The sequence below is a fragment of the Felis catus genome, chromosome A3 (genome assembly GCF_018350175.1).
Source record: "Felis catus isolate Fca126 chromosome A3, F.catus_Fca126_mat1.0, whole genome shotgun sequence".
Taxonomy (NCBI): domain Eukaryota; kingdom Metazoa; phylum Chordata; class Mammalia; order Carnivora; family Felidae; genus Felis; species Felis catus.
Genome location: NC_058370.1, coordinates 78,581,128 through 78,600,573, shown reverse-complemented (window position 1 = coordinate 78,600,573; position 19,446 = coordinate 78,581,128). Strand labels below are relative to the sequence as shown.

The window sequence follows — 19,446 nt, the reverse complement described above, 5'->3', positions numbered from 1 at the left end:
CCATGTCGGTTTATTTAACTTCCAGGAATGTAAACACTGACACAGCCCTAGAAGCAGCAAGAAAGATTACAGTATTAGAGTTAAAAACCGTGAGCATGGAGGAGCTGTGCTTTATACTCAGCTATAATAACACTTTACATTGAAACATAGTGTTAAGTCAAAACCGACTGGAAACTTGTGCTTATATGGAGTACAAATTTCATTCTAATAGATTGGCATAATCTCATGTACCCAGAGTAGATTGTTATATAATGGAGAAACTGTATAAATGTCAAGTACACAAATAATTCTACAGGAAGTAAATGAGAAGTATTAGAATTTCTTAAATCACCATTAAATTTTGTTGGTGGGACAGTCTCATTGGGTGCCTCAAAATCATGTGTGGCTTTGCATAAGTCTTTTAAAAATGTATTTTGAGGGGATTTACGGACATTGAAACATTGTTTTAATCCAAACCAGTTCATGCTTTAAATGTACCTTAAAAAAATTGTACTGTTTTTTTTTTTTAAAGTACTTAAAGGGAGTGGAAGGGTAGTAAGCATATAAAGTGAATCCATCTCACTGTGGCAAACTGTTTTTCAAGTAAAGTCATAATAATGAACAACACATGATCTGAAATTTGATCAGCAAACATGTACTTATGCCAAGGAATTTTCTTTCTTTCTTTCTTTCTTTCTTTCTTTCTTTCTTTCTTTCTTTCTTTCTTTCCTTCTTTCTTTTCTTCCTTTTCCTCCCTTCCCTTCTTCCTTCCTTCCTTCCTTCCTTCCTTCCTTCCTTCCTTCCTTCCTTCCTCCCACCATTCACATACCAAGGTTCTGAAAATCAGTAAAGTAGGGGGAGATCATATCTTAATACACGTAATATGCAGAATGGCACAGCTAAGCTGTCTTTTGGAAGAAACATTAAATTCACCACCACTAACAACAACAAAAAAACCTTTTTACAAAACTGGAAATGACAGAATAGTTTTAAAAAAGAAAAAAAAAAAACCCACCCTACCTTCTGATGCTCAAAACTTCAAACTATTAATAGACCACCAGTGAGATAGACTGTCTTTGTGCCTTGAAATGCAAAATGAGGGAAATAATTAGCAGAGGAACAAAATTCTCAAAATTTGAAGAACTTCTGTGATTACTGGGGGTACAGTGAAAAGAAAATGCAAATTTCTTCCTGATCTTAATTAGATTCGATTGTGCGGTGGGTGTGTTGGATTTGGGGGGAGAGGCGGGGGCAGAGAGCGGGGGAGGCTGTGGTGGGGGTTGAGGCGAGGGGCTGTGTGATGTGGAGACAGGTTAACAGGGGCCTGGTGGTGTGGCAGGAGGAAAGGTGGCTTCCGACGCTGGTGCAGTAAACCAGTAAACGGTGTGCTGATGGGGCTAGAATACTGAGCCCTTAATTTAGCTGGGCTCATTTCCCTTGGGTCTAGGGGATTCATTGGAGGGGAGGGGTGGGGACTGAAATAACAGCTAGGCTGCCTTAGGAAGGGGAAGCAGCCTGTGGGTTACTTTCCCCGACCACAAGGGAAAGCTGTGTGAGACGTTATGGGCTCTGCCTTGGGCTCTGTGGCCATCACTCAGCCTCTTAAGGGGGCATCTGCACAGAACCCCGAACACCAGAGCACCCCTGACCGGCCGCCCTCCAAACGCACTCTTTAGAGTCCACTGGTGGTGGTTGGCCAGAGTCCCGCCAAAGTATGTGCAGCAAGTTTCACTGGCTGGATTTCCCCTTGCGTGAAATAATAAAAGCCCTGGCCAAGGCTTATGAATCTATTTTTGTTTCATTAATATTATTTATTATGTATTTTATTAATATTTTTAGGAGGGACTGTGCTCTCATTTGACCATTTGTAGTTATAATTAATACATTCCGTACTGGTTGTAAAAAGTGTATTTGCATTTAATTGCAAGTCAGGCTAAATTAATGGATATGATTTAAAACAAAACTCACTTAAAATATTCTTGCAGGGAGCAAAAGAAGGGACAGTCCTTGCATTAAATTTGTTTCTGGGTGTCTGTGGTAAGAGGCTTGAAAGGATTGTGTGGGTCTAACAGGAATCGGGTGTGTGTGTCCGAGAGACATGGGGGCCACGCAAGGGGGAGGAGTAAAACCTGGGCAGGGGGAGGGGCAGCCGGGAGCTCCCATCTTTTCTTTAATTTCTGAGGTTTCCAGGAGGGGCTTAAGCAAAGTGGTCAAGTCCATCTGCTCCAGGGAAGGTGGTAAAGAAAGGAGGTTAGTGGCAAGAGGGAAGAAGCACAAAGGGAAAATTGTACATTGGGAACGTTGCTCTCGCGGCCGTGGTGTAGACAGACTGGTTTAGCAGACAGAATGATAGATTGTTTTGTCAAGGGTCCCAGGGTGTGCCCTGAACTTGAAGCACTTTGTTTATCTTGAATAGAAAGGGAAAAGAACAGACATAATCGATGTCTAGTTTTTAGGAGCTCGAAAGAGGTAGGAGAACAGAGAGGAGTCGGGGAGGTGGGGGGAGGTGCAGCCCTTGGTTGTGGCTGTCCATTAACAGATGAACTTGGCCGAGGGCCAAGCTTTAGATGAGAGCATGTCAGGGCCCCAGTGCAGCCAAGCCTTTTCAGTGTTTTTTTTTTTTTTTTCTTCCTTTTTCTTTCTTTCTTTCTTTCTTTCTTAAAAAAAAAAAAAAGAAAGAAAGAAAGAAAATACCTGCTGACTGTACATCAAATGCTCCCAGGTCTTTGGCTAAAGGCAAGAAAAAAAAAAAAGACACAGCTCAATTTTTTCCCCTCTGAACCAGTTGAGGCCAGTCTTTTGGCTACACACACAGGTTCTATCATCTTTCCTGGCTTACCATTGGGAAAAAAAGAGTTATGATAACGCCAGTAACCCGAGGGCCTGGGACAGGAAGGGTTCGGTGTGTTCAAGAGACCAGCGTGTGTGAGCGCGTGCGCTGCGCTAACGTGTGTGCGGAGCCGGGGCGGGGCGTGTGGGCCGGCGTACAGGTAGGAAGTTGGTGCCAACTAATTCCTTTTATTTTTTAATTTTTTCTAATGTGTATTTATTTTTGAGAGACAGAGACAGAGAGTGAGTGGGGGAGGGGTAGAGAGAGGGAGACACCATATCCGTGGCAGGCTCCAGGCTCTGAACTGTCAGCACGGAGCTTGATTGGGGGCTGGAACTCACCAGAAGGGAGATCTGGGCCTGAGCCGGAGTCCTTCGCTTAACCGACTGACTGAGCCACTCAGGCGTCCCCAGTCTCCTGCGTGCCCACCACCCCCACACCCGCCTCGCCCCGACCTTTTTTTTTTTTTAAAGAAGTTAAACTCCTTGCTGGGAAAGACCTGTGAACTAGTCTGTTGGTGGCTGGGAAAGAAAATGGACCCAAGCAAGACCCAGGAAAGGCCAGGGATGGGGGAAAAAAGCGCCCCCATCGGAAGCACAGCACTTGCCGTGCAGGGCTGGTGGCAAACCCATGCGTCTGGGGCTTGTTTTATTCTCAATTATCTTATCTCTTTGGTCTGTTTCTGTGTTTTTTAGTTTATTATGACATTATGCATTCACTTATGAGTGTTGGCAAGCAAGAGTCATCAGCCCAATAACTTCCTGACATTTTTAGCTCTTTTAATGTGCAATCTTTGCCCTCCTGCCACAAGTGGCAAGGTAATTGAATTTCCCTGTTACTTACTGGCGGGAGGCATGTTCTGGTTCCCACCAGAGGAGCACTAAAGCTGGGTTCATAGAATTCTGCCTAGGGGATACGGGGGCTTCCGAGTGGTTTGGGGGCCTGTCCGAAATGCAGTCCACACAAGAATAGATGTGTTTTTCCCATCACAGACTTGAAAAGGCCCCAGGGTGAACGGCCATATAAAATAGGATAAAATCGTGTTTACTTCCCCAGGCTGAAGCCTCAGCAGGGAGATGGGCTTTTCTTCTCCTTCTCCTGTAGCAAATAGAAACTGGGAAACTTTGGAGGCCTCTGGGCTCATCTCACAGATAACCCCAAACATTCAACAAAGCCCTTAGATGCTTTTTTCACTCCCACCTATGTGTCTTTGTAACCTGCAGGCTGAAAGAGGGGAAATAAGCCCTTAAAAATACATTTATCTCCTTTCATCTCCTTTTCCCCCCATCTTCAGCCTCTGTGAGTACATGAACTAAAATGGTGAAGAAGCGCTGCCATTTCTAGGTGTGTGAGCTTGGGCAGATTTCTTCATCCTCTAAGCTTCCATTTCCTCATCTGTAACATGGGGGGAGCCGCAGGACCCACCACACTGGGGACCTCGTTAGCATTGCAGGAAAACACTTGCCTGGTACCAGGTAAGCACTTGAGAAAAGCCAGTTACTATTATGATTCTGACTCATGGCTGAGCACTTTTTCTCCTCTAAGAACTGGGGTCTCAACCTAGTTCTTCACAGTGTGGGGGTAGCAGGTTGGGAAGAGAGGTGAGCCGGGCAGGGAGAGTTCTAATGGGCTCAGAGCCTCTTTCTGCCTCAGGGTGGGCTCCTGTGGGAACCTGTGGGAAAGGGGCTGTTGGGTGGAAACGGCTGAGAGTAGCCCTTGTGGGACTGGTGAGGTGGGGCGATTGGAGGGGCTTCTCCCCACTGGCAGCTCCCTCAGTGCTTGGCCTCTCTCCCTACAGAGAGGGATGGCGTGTGCTGCATTGGCAAGGGAGGGTACCTGGGTATGTGACATAGTCACTCTGGGTTCCAGTTCCTGCTTCACCACTGACTGGCTGGGAGCGTTGGGGCAAAACGTTTAACCTCTGGGAAATGGAGATAACCCAGGGCACCTCCCTTATATAGGGTCCATGCAACGAGTAAATGAGAGAAAGCACATACATTACTTGCCACCCAGGACACGCTGGCAGAGTTGCCGTTGCTATACTATGTATCTGACGCCTTGTTATTCCATCCACAGAAGCCCCAGAAAGGAGATCTTATTAGCCCCATTTGGTAGATGAGGAAATTGGGGCTAACCAAGGGCTAGATAACTTCCCTGAGGGTTCACAGTTATGAAGGGTTTAATCCTTTGGCTTCTAGTCATCATCCTCTGTCACCTCCTCAAAATATTTGCAGCTTTCCGTAGTGGAGCTGGGCACCAGTTGGGTGGGAAGCGCTGGTGTTGGACGGCTGGCCCTCCTGTGGGTTCTGTGGTCAAGTTTTTTAGTCTTCTGGGAAAGAGAAGAATGTTCTCATCCAGTTCCTGGGCGGCTGTCCTGGGCGTATTGGCGGAGCCTTGGAGCTGTTGGAAAGAGTTGTAATGTGAGGAATTCTGCTTTGCAAGTAGTCACTTCTCCATCTGTCCAGAGTAAGCCAGAAATGGGGTGAGGGTCCTGTGAAGAACAGGAAGAAGGTTTCCTATTTGTGTGTGACTTGGTTAGGAGATGGCAGTAGGCTGACCAAGAAACCAAGCTAGGACTTTTAAGGGCTGGTGAACCCCCTGGCTTTCAGCATTTCTGTTCTCTTGTCTCTCTGACGTTCGCTTCACTGACCACACCATAAAGGGGGGAGGGGGATAATCAGAATTATACTCTGAGGGGGAGAGTATGGGAGTGTGTGTGTGTGTGTGTGTGTGTGAATATGTGTATGTAGGGAGTGCTGGGGGGTTAATAATCTGCTTCTATGAGGTTTTCATTTCTAGCTGAGCAAGTGCTGTGGTAAGGCAAGTCTGGAAAGCATGCTAGGGGACCTGAGAAAATTTTTGAATGGAAACTACAGTCAACAACTCCATATGATCCACATGTGGCTTTCCCTGAGGCAAGTTTTCAAGTGCATGGTGGCCTCCCCCAGTCACTCCGCAGGCTGCTCTGACACTATTAATATTTGCTGAAGCAAGACCTGAGGTTCATTGCAGAGGGATTACATAATGTATTCCGAAACCAAATGTCAGGGTTTTCCTTTAATTACCCATCCTTTTGAATTGGCTGGGCCACCATCAACCACCATTTATATAGTTTCAGAGTCCATTGGGTAGTTTGGAGGCGCCTACTGTGTGCAGAGGTCCCATGGGGGAACTGAAGAGTTGGCTTCCGCAGTGACAAGGGTTGGCTGGGAGTTCTGCTCACCTGGTATGCTCTTCTATTCTATTTGAACCGAGGGAAGTTGTTCAACCAAGGGGTTGTCATCGGCATGGATTCAGGCCGTCTTCTGAGTTGGGGGTAGGGATGGAGGTGGCTGCTGAGAATACATGTGGGTAAAGAACTCCAAGCCTTACGTTTCAATTCTCATGCTGCCCTGGGACTACTGGATCCTTGCTTCCTTGCCCCTTGCCTTTTCCCCTGGTTCTCCACATTGTCTCTACCTGCCCCAGGTTCAGGACCGTAGCGGTATTCCTGATCACCCCAAAAGAGAAGTTCTGAATTTTGTTCCTGGGACTCCTAGATTGAAAAGCAGAAATGATAAAAGGAGTACCATTGCTTTAGAGGTCGTATTTTTCCCCTCCAGTTTTCTCCCCATTCTCTTGAAAATCAGGCCAGCTCTCTGATGGTGGCCTTTCATTTCGTTTTCTTTTTTGGTTCTGCCTTCATTAAGGTAAGCATGAATTTAATGCCCCAAGAGGCAGGCCGGCGACCCTTCAGGCCAAGTGCCTGGATGTGGCAACGCTATAATAAATATTGAATGGTGAGAGCAATGGAAATTTAACAAAGCCATAACTGAGGAGACCGCAGAGGGGCAGCGGACTGGTTAAGAGGCTGTCGGATGAGCTGGGTAGTATTTCTACTTCAACCTGATTGAAATGTCGACTAAAAATCAATGCTGTTGACTAGTGATAATTTACAACGTTCCCGGTGCTAAGTAGTTCCCCGCTTAAGAATGCGTTGGCTGGGCAGAGATTAGTGCAGGGAGTTGTGTGTGTCACAATGAATCAGACGCATTATAGGTCAGCCCTTTATTTGTTTCATCATGACTTTTACACAGTTGTCATGTAATTTATGGCTGCTTTCACGTTGTCAAACATTTTCATTGCATCTTCTTCTTTAACACACTCCTGACACCGACGCGCTGTCTTGGAAGGCTTGGTATTATTTCATAATCCGAGAGGAGGCCTATAAACCATCAAATTACACTATCTTCGGGCTAATCTAAATGCGCTGCAGATTAAAATCAGAGCTCATTTGTCCCTGATGCAAATTATTAAGTTCTAATTATAAATATCCATTTAATTACCCCATACATTTTTATTTTGCGGACCCTTTTGAGCACTGCTGTCTGCGGGGTGGGGGGGAGGGGGGAGATGCATAGGAGACAATCTGCAGTAATTAATGTACACGTCCCAAATGTAAAGGATAAACATATGCTGCTTTGTTTGGCGTATTTATTGATTGATTAGATGTATAGAGACTTTGGCATCGGCACAATCCAAAGTTGAAATCTTTTTAAAAGTGAAAACTATTGAAAAATCTTTCGGGGAGGAAAAAACGAAATAGAGCCAACCAAGAGCTTTCTGCTAGAATACATCATCCTAAACTATGGGATTTTATCAAATTCTTAATTTGAATCAATCTAGATTTTGTAGAAGTTAAGGGTGAGAGAACTCCTGTTTTGCACCTAGAATATGAAATTGTTATAGAAAAAACTGTAACGTTAAAAAAAAAAAAAGTCATCCTTTCCATCCCTGTTGCCATTTTCTGCTAGGAAATAACATTATCTGCCTGTAATAGGATGACAGTCCATTTGAGAGCATTATGATAAACTATTTTTGATTACCAAACAATAAAGTAAAAGAAGAAGAGAGATAAAATAAAAATTTGTAAAGGCCTTATAACTAGATGCTTACCCTTCCATGAAGGCAGTGGGAAAATTACCAAAACAGGTTTGAGGGAGTAAGGATTGAGGTCTCTTGGGATTTTTCATTTTTCTAGAGCTAAATTTTGACTTAAAAATTATTTTTGAGAGAGAGAGAGAGAGAGAGAGAGAGAGAGCATACACATGAGAGTGGGGGAGGGGCAGAGAGAGAAGGAGACAGATGATCCAAAGTGGGCTTGAACTCACGACCCATGAGATCCTGTCCTGAGCTGAAGTCGGACGCTTAACCAACTGAGCCATCCAGGCATCCCACCAAATTTTGACTTTTAATGATAATGGAAAGACACTGGTCTGGGAACCAGTATGCCTGGATTCTAACTCTGAACTGTGAAACTTTGGGTTCCCTTCCCCCTTCATTGGGTTCTTTTCATTGTAGTTTCCTTGTCTGTAGAATGAGTAGTTTGGAACTGGTGGGCCTCTAAGCCCCTGTCCTGTACTAGCATCCTCTAAACACCACAGGCAGATTCCCTGCTTCCTCTTCTAGCTGCTCTTTTTGGAATCTAGTTGGTGAAGGGGGCTCGCCTGCAGATAGGGCAGAATATTTTCTTTATTTGCCTCAAAGATAGGAGCTGTGGTGGAGATTAAGTCTTGGGCTCGTGATCCCTTCACAGAAAGCTTAAGAGTAACTTTCAAATTGCTGGAAGCAAAATTGAAGCATGGTATAATGGAATGGTGATAATTCACAGAAGTTTCCAGCCTTACAAGATTTCTCTGTCTTTTAATTGTTGCAAGCTGTTTTTTTTTTTTTTTTTTTTTTTTTTTTTTTTAATATAAACTCTAAGGAGTGTAATGTGTATTTTCTCCAAGCTTGCTTTTTTGGGCAACTGTAGCTGTGTCAAAATAGAAATACGTTTGACAAAGAAATCAGTTGAATTTAAACAACCAGGTATTTTAAATTCAATTAACCGACTGAATTCAGTGATATTTTGCTTCTTCCTCCCCCAAAAGCTGGTTTCTCTGTATGGACATAGCCTACATATGCTGAGTTCTTGGAGTTACAAATTCTTGCTTGTTAAAGGCATCCGATGCAACATGTTTAGAAGAACTCTCCCTCTGTTAGTGTTGAAGACAGCATAAATTGAGGGAAAATGTTCTTTTTTTATTCATCATGTAGGTAAAAGCATATGGCCTGTTCTGGGACATGTGATCTTTGCAATCCATTTTCTAAACTTGGTGTTTACCACTGACTTTTAGCACGGATGTTTCTGTTTTCCAACTGTCCAGCAAATACCATTTATGCATGGCATTAAATTAGGTATAGAATGATGTTTTCAGAAGCATGCTGATAAACAACATTCAGACTTACCCTTTGGATAATGATTATTCAGAACTTTCTTTTATTATCCCACATGCTAAGAATAAGGGGGAAATGAACCAGTTGTGAAATAACGTGTAGGACACAGGCACTCTTGAGATCTATAGCTTCAATAAAAAAGCAATTTATTTAAATTACTGCCTCTTTAATTTATAATGTTTTGGGGATTTTTATTAGGAGTGCTCTATTAGGGCACTGATAATCAGCTGTTTCAAATTTTGCATACTCTTCTGTCTCAGGCAGAAAAACAAAATAGAACCAAATGCTAAAAAAAAAACAAACAGGGAAAAGGAAAAAGTTTAGCCCTGACTCAACCCAAAGGAAGATAATGGGCAGACTGAGTGAATGGTAGCCACCCAGAAGCATTACTTTCCCCCCTTCGGTTATTACCTGAAGAGAAAGCACGATAGCATTCACATGCCAAAGAGATAGGCGACAAAATATGTATTCAGATATGATGTTTAGGATTTCATAGCCCGATAGTCTCTCTTCTCCCCCTACCCTGCATTGTATTGTGCAAATGTATCAGTGGTGTATTGTTAATGTGTGATAGGATGCTACTGCTGGGACAGTCTGGGCTCACTAATGGGGTCAGCTGTGTCACAACGTGATATATGGATTATGTTTACCGTGGCATATTTTGTTTGTGAGCTGGGCTGTGAGATGGGAGCAGATGATAAATGAAGATACCTACAGTTTTCACACTAGGTCCTGTGGTCCGAAGTCTCCAAAACAATCAAGCACTGCTGATAATGGAGAGGTATTTGTGGGGACATAATTGACTTCAAAGTTTTAGATCTCTGGCTGAAGTTTAGGATGTGATAGTCCATTAAGTTAATGTCTTTACTTAAAGCTCCTATTTGACTTAAATAAATTATTTAGGGTTTACTGCCAGCACCTTGGTAAACTCATGAACCTTCAGGCTAGTTAAATAACTTTCCAGTGGCTTTTCTGTGCCTTCACGATTCATTTGCTTGGGCTCCTTCCTGTGTGTTTATATGACTTCTAAATTTCTTTCTCAAGTTTCAGTGGCAACGAATGATTTCTTACTGGTGAGGTACACCTATAAAAGACTTTTCTCTTTTGGAAAAAAAAAAACCCAAATACAGTGAAACTATCATCATAAGATATACCCCCCCCCCACACACATGCTTATATGTATGTACCATACATATGTGCATATATACATACACACATATAATGTGTGTGTGTGTAAATATATCTAGTGCTTGTATACATAGTGTGTGTGTGAATATATATTTGCATACTCTCTCTGTCTCTATACATAGAGAGAGATTGAGAGAGAGTAGGAAGATCTTCAGATTTACCATGATTCCATTAAGTTAATATAAAAGTTTTAAAAAGTCATCCATATGAATACTTCTTTTCATCAAATTCTGACTTAGGCAAATCCGTTTCACACTGTTTGTCTCTGAGGGTCTGCTATTCACATAGCCCTGGATTGAGGGGCAGAGTTTCAAGTTTAGGGACAACAGTTTCAAGCTGAAATCGTGGATGGCAGCCTGCACCCTTGGCCTTCATTGAGTTTAGGAGGCTAGTCTTTCTCTTGGTGGCAGTAACACTTGTTGCCTTGAAGTCCTCTTCTTCACAGTTCTGCCGCAAGTATATTTCCTGACCCGCCTCTGCATCTGGTTAAATGGACTTCAGTAATCTGTGCAGTTACTTCTTACTTATTTTATATCCTGAAAGATATTAAGTCCAACAAGCTTTTACCCACTGAGTCTACAGAGAAAACGGCCAGGCAATTTTTGTTTCAATCTCCGTGTCTCTCTGGAGCACTAGTTCCAGAGGCTGATCAATAGGTTTTATTGTAGACCTCACTGCCTCTAAAAGCATTGTGACCTTATCCTGTCTAAAAATAGTATTTGCTCTTGCCTGCAGAACCTTGACCTGTGAAAACCCATTTGGAACATAACTGACATATCTAGTCAGCTGTATATCCAAGACATGCTCTGTGAATGAATTCTGTGCAGAACTGTCCGGGAGAACACTTTCTTTGAAGAAAAATAAATACCAGTTCTGAACACTGGGAGTGTACCTGCTTGCCTAGAGAGGTGATGGGCCACACAGTGGGGAGTGAGGAAGACTCAGGAACTAGGGAGCTGTTGAGAGGGGTGAGAACCCTCACAGAGGACTCTCAGAGGGTGCATCTGGTCCCCAATAGGGCAGGGGACTGCAAAGGAACAGGAGGAGTTTGAGCTGAAGTGCCAGGTGGCTTTGAACAAGGTCCGTGACCCTTTTTATAGAGAGTGATTCCCTGAATGCTTTCCTCGGCACCTTTTGTCTTGAACCACGGTAGAAGGGATCCTCCAAAGCAGGACCTAGATGCAAAGAAGTATTTCGGAGTTTAAAGTAACTCCCCTATTTAATGATAAGGAATTATTGTCACTTTAATTTTTTTGGGTGTGATAATGGTTTTGTGGTTAAAAAAGAGGTCTTTTTCTTTTAAAAATACATACTGAAGTATTTGGTGATGAAATGATAGGATGTCTGGAATCAATGTAAATAATCCAGTGGGTAGGGTTGGCAATAGGGTTATAGATAAAACAAGTTTGGCCATGAGTTGCTAGTGATTGAAGTCGAATGACGCACACTTGGGAGATGATTTATACCGTTCTCTGTACGTCTGTATGTATGTGAGATCTTCCTGAAAATAAAGGTGCTGCCTGACTGGTCAAGAGCAAAATGGCTTTGCCCAATGGATGTTGTTTCTTCACTAAGGATTCAGCTCAGAGGTAGTGATGGAGGCAGGTATCCTTTAGGGAAGAAAGTGCTTGTGAGCTCAAGTCTTGTATCTGGAAAGTTCATCGTTAAGGGGATCCTCTTAGAGTCTTCGCTGTGCACCGTGCTTCATTCTTCTGGAAGCAAAGGACTGCCCAAATTTGTTTTGGCACGTGAAGAGGAGTTGGAGCTGGAGTTGAATTCTGGCACCAGTGCCTCCTTTCTTGGTGGGTGTTGGGAAGAGCAGGTGGGAAGTGCCCATTTACCTGGTAGTGCCGAGGAAGATAAGGCTCTTGGGCCTTCCTGTGGCCATCAAGCTCTGGCTATTTGAGAAAGATGGTTTGCCTGAGAGGAGGCTGGCCGTGCTCTAAGGGAGAAGGGGACCGAAGCCCAGCGGAGAGAGTGCTGGGGCACAGCCTCTGGAAGATGGGAGGGCGCAGGGCAATGGTGGAACCGCTGTAAAGGGGCATCTGTTCTGTTTAGCAAAAGCCAGGGCTGTCTCAGCTCAGCTTGAAAGCAAGGTCACTGGTGGGCTTCGTGCGGCTGGACACACATTGGAGCCGGGGTGGGCCCGGTCTCTGGCGCGTCTGCCACCTGGAAGCTGAGAGCAGCCTCACAGAGCCATTCTCAGGCACAGGCCCCTCTGCTTTCACAAAATGTCCGCTCCTGCTCACTTCATGCAGAGGCTATTATTAGCAAGTGTCACTCGGTTATCTGAGAGTGGCGCTTTTAGCTGCCATCGAAGTGCCTGACACTTGGGTTTACAGCAGATTAAATTAAATTTTAGGCTGGTTTGGCTTCACTGGCAGTAGACAATGGGACCAGCTGTTGTAGAAATGTAACCTGGCACCCTCAAGAAACTATGTGAGTGCGCAGGCGCTCAACGCATGCACCTGTGGGAGTTCTGAGCATGCAGGTGGCTCTTGGGCAATTAAGGACCTGACAAGCCACCATTGTGGGAATGGGGAGAGGGCCATTGTCTGGGGCTGACCACCGGGTACACCTCCATTTTCTCTTCTCCGCATTTCATCCCTTCCCAAAAAACTGTTTGTTCAGACAGGTTGTTTCTCCATCTTGGTTTCATTGTGCTTGTTGACAGAAGGGAGTGTATGAAGCTGGAATAATCTTTCTGCTGTTTGCACATCCATGTCACTGTTTTTCTGCAAAGGGGTTAAGTTTGCATGAAAACACCAGTGGGAACCAACGGAAGGGTGTAGGTGATTTGGGGCTCATTCCAACATGGTGACCGAGTTGACGTGATGGCTGGTATAGGCAGAAAGTCTGGCTGCTCCCCTGTCCTGCCTTATACCTCAGACTCCTGTAGGTCCAGCAGGTTGCGGGGAAGTCTTTTCTTCCAGAGGCAAATGTCTTTGCTTTCCTTGGCACTTGGTGTGCTTGTGCCTGTGAATTTGGGACCTTTGTGTTTCTACTATTGAGTCAGAGCAAAATCGTGTACGTCAACATCACTTATTTAAGATGCTTCAGAAAACTGTGTGGATAATTTCTCCTTATAAACAGAACACAAATGTGTACGTTGTTGCACCGAAGGGCGATGCTCTTTATTTTTATAATCTGGATTTTAAAAAACTCTGCGGCACTCGATTTCCTCAGACTCCAGAATTTATACTCACTGATTAGAAATGCATTATGCAAATAATTCAGTTTACATATCCAAATACTGTTTTGCATCATTCACACCTCATGTCTTGAAAAAAAAAGTGAAATTTTCCTCAAAATAAACAAAACCTGCAGAAGAGTTTATTGTAAGGGTGAAAATTAGAGAGGCACCCATTTGCCTGGGAACTTTTGAGGAAGATTCTAATACTTGTGCATACATAATCTTGCAAAGTTTTTTTTTTTCCTTCTTTTTTGGCTGCTATGCATAGGACGTGCCATTCAAGGTATATGATGTTATCTTTGGCTTCCTGAATTTTTCAATGTTCAGAAAAAAGCAGTGGCTACATCAGATCCATATTTGTGCATATGTACATACAGCCATAAGTGAAAAGTTAAGTGGAGGAAATTGAAGGAGATACAAAAATTGCTTACCAGTGACATGGTTTTGCTGCTAGAGAAAGGGGAAAGGAGGGAGATGAAAACTTTTGATAACTCTTGTCAAGAGAGAGTTAACTAAGCATAGCCATGAATGCTTCAGTTCCAGATTGGCAAATGGCAAGGCCCTGCAAAAGTATCTCTGCTTTCAGTGGGTTTTTATTGTCATTGGAGTAATTCAGGGGAATACAGGATGTGACCTCGAGGCCTTGTCTTTAGAAGCACATTCCCAATGCCCACGTGAATGTCTAAACCAGTGGCTTTGACCTCATGTGTCAGAACAGAATTGGCGTCAGAAATCTGCCCAGGATTCCAGTGGTTCCAGCCTCACTCTCTGGGGCGGTTAACCTACTGCTGTTGCAAAGCCTGTCAGATTTCAGGAGGAATTTGCCTCAGAAGGAAGGAAGGATGGCAGGAAGGGAAGCAGGCAGGCGGGAGGGGACCTTGCCTTTTCTCTGTGGTCTGAGTGCCGTCATCTTTCTCAAACGATGCTCCACACCCATCTCCCCTAACAGGTTACAGACACATTTTTGGCACCGCATAAAGTAAGCGTTCCAACATGTTTTTAATCTTTAACTTTCACGTCGTTAAAAGTCTGATGTACTGACTTTCAGCTGCCTGCAGATAGTTCAGGGCACAGCACCTGACAGGTGTAATGTTTTGTTTTATGTCTCTCAATATGGAGGTTATAGAATCAAAAACTCTGCGAAATGCTTTAAAGATGTTGATATCCGTATGCCAAACTCTCATGGTCCTTAGGTTCTTTCTTGCCCCACTTTCACACCTACATTTTTTTTTGTAGCCTGTATTTGAAAGGGGCTCTTGGTGTACGTGGGAGACAAGAAATTTCTTGGTTTCGTGTTACCTACCAGAGGGTCAGGCTCCTCATTTTTTCTCAAGGGCTGAGAGATATGTCCTGTAGCTCTTTCAGAGAACGAACTCTCCTTTTGTTGTGGGTCATAGGGAGACAGATTTGGTGGTACTGTGGCTGCGGGTCTGAACTCAAATGATGGAAGGCCAGGGACAAGTAACCCCGTGAACTACCGCCGTGAACAACCGCATCCTGATCTTTGCCCATCGAGCAGCGGCATGTTGATGGGTCCGTCCAGCTTGACTGGAGCATGAATAGTAACTGCTGGGTCCTCGGCATGCCCCATGGCACCTCCTTTTACATTCTGGTTCTGGAGGGACTTTTAAAGGAACTGGGTAATGATAAGTGGGCTCTTAAAATCTCCTCAGCGTTCTCTGATGGGTTTCTGTGTCGTCTCTCACCCGCCCCTGGTGGGTGGTGATTCTCAGATTGAGTGCGATGCTTCTCGCCTTGCCCCCCCCCCCCCCATGTCTGTGTGTGTGAGAAACTGACATTCTCATGTGCGATGGCCTCCCATGTGCTGTTTCTGGCTGGCCCCACCTCCTAGTCTCCACTTGAGTAAGCATATTGAAATTCAGGTGAATCAGGATGTCGTTTTACAGGAATAATCTGGAGTCTACTCTAACGCAGACACTTTACAACATAAATACATTTTATTAATACTGAGTAATAACAAAATTATTGGGACTTGCTTCATGCTGGGCTGCAACACACCCATGTGGAAGTAAAGGTCTGATCCACTGCCTTCCTTATACAGTTGGGGAGCGCTGCGGACCTTGATGGAGGGAACCAGACAAGAGTTGAGGCCCAGCCTTTTTGGAGGAAGTCTGGAGAGAGAAAACCTAGGCCTAATTTTGCTTTTTCACATTAAGATAGCTAATATTTTTAAAGTGTTTTTTAAAAAATGCCTCCCTTTCCCTAAAATTGAGTCTTAGGGCAAAGCTCTTGTTCCTTGCTGACCAGAGTATCTGAGCAATCAGAGAATAAAGTACAGGTTTTTGAGTCTAATTTCCTTCATGAAAGAGGGAAGTAAATATTTACTGAGCATCTTCTTTGTAGACATAGAGTCATGAAGTCCTAGCATCTACCCTCTCATTATACAGACGAAGAAGGTTGAGGCTGAGGAGGGGCGATGATGGGCCTGAGGCCACTCACTAGGAAGTGATAGAATTGGCACAGAGCCCAGGCCTCACACCCTCACCCTGGCTCGCCCTACCAACTCATACAGCCTCTCCTCACCCAGCGGGACCCAGGGTGACCCTCCTGTGCTTCTGCCGAGAGACTCGTGCTGCTTCTGGTGCTTTTATGTGTGATGGCTAGAATGCTTTCCAGAACTGGAGCTTTGCTGAGAAAGACTCCAGAGAACGGTCCTGTGCTTTGCCCTTTCCTCACGGCCTCCTTCTTTCCCTGCCCTGTTTTGGGCAGGCTTGCCTGCCATGTTTCCTGATGGGGCTCACACAGTGTGGTAGTTCTGAGGTTTGCACAGTGTGCAAATGGGGCAGCTTGGCATTTTTATCCAGATCACTGGGCATGGGGTGGGAGGGTGGAGCTGGGGTGGTGGGGGAACCTGTACCTTGTCAGTGTTAGACGGGTCTCGAGAATTGACCAGCTCAACCTCTTCCTCCTCCACATGTGTTCTATTTTTAAAGACATCTCTCAATAGCAGGAAATCCTTCCTTTTGTCTACCTTAAATCTCTTATGCTTCAGTTTAAACCCATTTCCTCTTCATTCCAAAGAAGACAGAGTATCTCATCACCAGCTTTGGGCTGAAACCCCTCATGTTTTACAGTTCTTTGCTCTGTTCCTTGCCACTTCTCCTTCCTGAATACTCCTGAATAACCTCTGTTCCCTGAACTTGAATTCATGGATCTATTGTCTTTTAACCTGTTTATCATTTTTGTACTTCTCTTTAGAACCTCCTGGTTCTAACCTTCCTGGATCTTTTAGTTAAACACTGGTCTGATTACTGTGCAGTGCACTGGCCAGATACTTTAGTGTTTTCCACATTCCTTACTCTGAGACCTGCACTCCGGTATCTTGCTTACTTTTTAAAAAAGAGCGAGCATTCATGTTCAGCCTGGTGTCCAGGAGGAGTTCTAGATCTTCTTCAGCGATCTTTGAGTGCAATTAAACTTTCACTCCCAACTGTATTGAAGCCACATCTCTCCTTTTCCAGACTCTCCTCTCTGTCCTTGTCCATACTGAACTTAGTTCTCCCCTGGTGTCCCAAGCCCCGTGGCCACCTCTCTGCTTCACCCGGTGACAGGGGGTTATGATCCTGACTCTTGGCTCCTCTCCCAGTGACAACTTCATGGAGGCTGAGAAATACAGTGAGTGGCCTTTCTTGCCTCACTTACTGCTGGTGAGAGAGCTGTTCATAACTTTCCGCTGACATCTGGAGAACGTAGGCTTTGGGGAGCAGAGCCCAGATTCCCTGGGAGCCAGCAAAGCCAAGTCTTTTTTGAGTTTCCAGCACAATCCGTGTTACAGTAATAGGAATTGGTCATTGTGTTTAATAGTAAAACAAAACCTAAGTGCACACGAAAAGCACATCCCTTCTGTGTGCTGGGGTGAGGAGAGGTGACAGCGAGTGTGTAGGATGATATGAAAAGCATTACGGACATGGGAAAGCATTTCAGAGCACACAAACATGGCATGAGTAATGGCAGGCTTATAGCCACGAGGCTAGATTTTCAGCCCTGCCTCCCTTTTATGTACCCTAGTTCAATCAGGACGTATATGGAGTGGTGAGAAGAGGGGTCGCCTGCCCTTCAGACTGCAGGGCATTTGTAGCACAGGACCGTTTCGTGGGTGTAGGCCCGGCAGAGCCCAGAGAACAGCCTCTGTCTGGATCTTTCTCAGACTGACTTGTTCACTTCCCGCTCTGCCTAGCCCAGAGGTGATTCGGTAATCCCCACGGTATGACCTCACAGTGGGTTAAGTGGCTTGGGAACTTTAGCCTTCAGTCTCAAGTCAGGAGCACAAATAAGGAAGCTGGGAAGTTGAGTGATCAAGAGTTGGTCGGCAAGTCCTGCATCCATTTCAGACCCTGCTCCCAGGTGCCCCTCTCTTCACCGCCACATTCTCCTTGCCTGAAAGCACTGGGCTGTGCTTCGAGGAATAGAGAGGTAGCCTGGTCCCACACACATGCCGAGTGTTTGCTGCTGTGTTTGCCTTTCCCTGAGCTGGGTGGCTCCGAGGCCACTTCCCCAGCTAACTAAGAATGTGTGAGTGGGGACCCAGCAAAGGCCTGACCCCCATCAGGAAGTGGCTGCAGCCCCTCTGCTCCCTTTGGTGGAGGTATCGCCCTGGGATTAGTGAGAGGGCATCGGTAGTATTCTTACGGCCTCCTGGGGGTTGGTATTTTCTACTGCCAAAACCATAACCGTTTCGAAGGCAGGGATCGGGTTTTATTTTTTGTATTTTCATGTCTCACATAATGCTGGTCTACAGATGGCGTTTAGTTCGTACTTTGTTCTGGCTGATCAATTGAAAATTGAAAGGCCAGCATTTCGATTGGATTCCTTGGCTCCCTGTTGAGGAAAGGTGCAGAGGCTAGGTGAGTTTACCTTCTTCTTTCTCTCTGTGGACGAGCCGAGAAGGGGTTGGGATGGGTACGATGCCGTCGCGGCCTTCACCCGCAGGCGCGTTTTCTCTTGACGGAGCAGCGAGCTCTTTGTAGCTCTGCCCCTTCTTACCTGGACTTGGGTGTGGGGGAGGCTCCTCAGGGCTGGGCCAACCCTGAGGAGGGCAGCTAGGGCTACCCTGGGAGTGTGGGTAGCTGGGAGCATAGCCTGTGTTCAGAAGGGAGTGAGTCCTGCTTTTCTTCTGGTAGCTCTGGCTGATGCTGTGTTGGGCTTAAATGGTGATATTCTTTCTTTCTTTTTGTGTATGTGTATGCAAGACCTTTGATATTTGAGTAGGGAAATCCTCTCTAATGCATGGAATTCACAGACTCCGGCAGTGTGTTACCCTTTTCAGTGTGTTGTGAAGAGAGTCATCCAGACCAACTAGATTTATTTGTACAACTTTGATTTCTTTCATAAGAAAAAAATTCCAATTTACATTTATGTTTAGATGGCCTGTTCTCTGAGTCTCAGGGCTGTCCAGAAGTGGACTGCTCAGCAGGGCCAGGCTCAGCACCGCTGTCCCATCAGTGGCCAGGGTGCCTGTGACCTCTCATGGTACTGGAGGTGGTCCAGCATGAGAGCACTCCTCTTGAGAACCTTCGGGAGCACTGCTGGCTGGAAGTGCTCTTGGGGAAGTCTAGGAGGAAATGGCTTGTGTGGCCAGGAGTCCCTGTGCTCTGCCTCTGCCCACCTGCCTGCCTGTCTTTCTCAGGCCAGGCTGCCTTCCTAACTCTCTTCTCCCCACCCACCCTCCTCCCCGCCTGCTCCTTCCCCTCCCCTGATCTTTCTTTGGGCATTTCGGAGAATTCAAGATAGTGGATCTAGAATCCAAGTGTTCACCACAGGCCAGAAATCTTCTTTTCCATAGAGGTGCCTGTCTGTGGAAGGCATTGAGTCTCTGGCCTGTTGAGATAATGGGTCTCCTGCTCATTGAACTCCAAGGTGTTTATAACACAGGACCCCTTTGTCAGTGTTGACCCAGCTGTGCTCTCTCCTAAAGCTGGGTCTTACTTCTGTTTCCCAGATACTGGTATGATGGGATTATTAGTTGTGGCAGGAGGCT

General features: G+C 45.2%; 1 protein-coding gene across 10 annotated transcripts in view; it reads left to right on the top strand.

Annotated features, from left to right (window-relative positions):
* Positions 1–19,446, top strand: part of BCL11A (BAF chromatin remodeling complex subunit BCL11A) — a 100,683-nt gene that overhangs the window by 20,505 nt on the left and 60,732 nt on the right. The window contains exons 1-2 of one of the 10 annotated variants that reach the window (XM_045054244.1): positions 2,663–2,969; positions 4,104–4,284. The exons of 8 other annotated variants lie outside the window; for them this stretch is intronic. In XM_045054244.1, coding sequence (XP_044910179.1) covers positions 4,212–4,284 — 73 coding nt within the window. In that variant the 5' untranslated portion in view covers positions 2,663–2,969; positions 4,104–4,211. Of the gene's footprint in view, positions 1–2,662; positions 2,970–3,066; positions 4,285–19,446 lie in introns of those variants that run through there. One more of the 10 variants, XM_023251688.2, reaches the window with a different exon arrangement.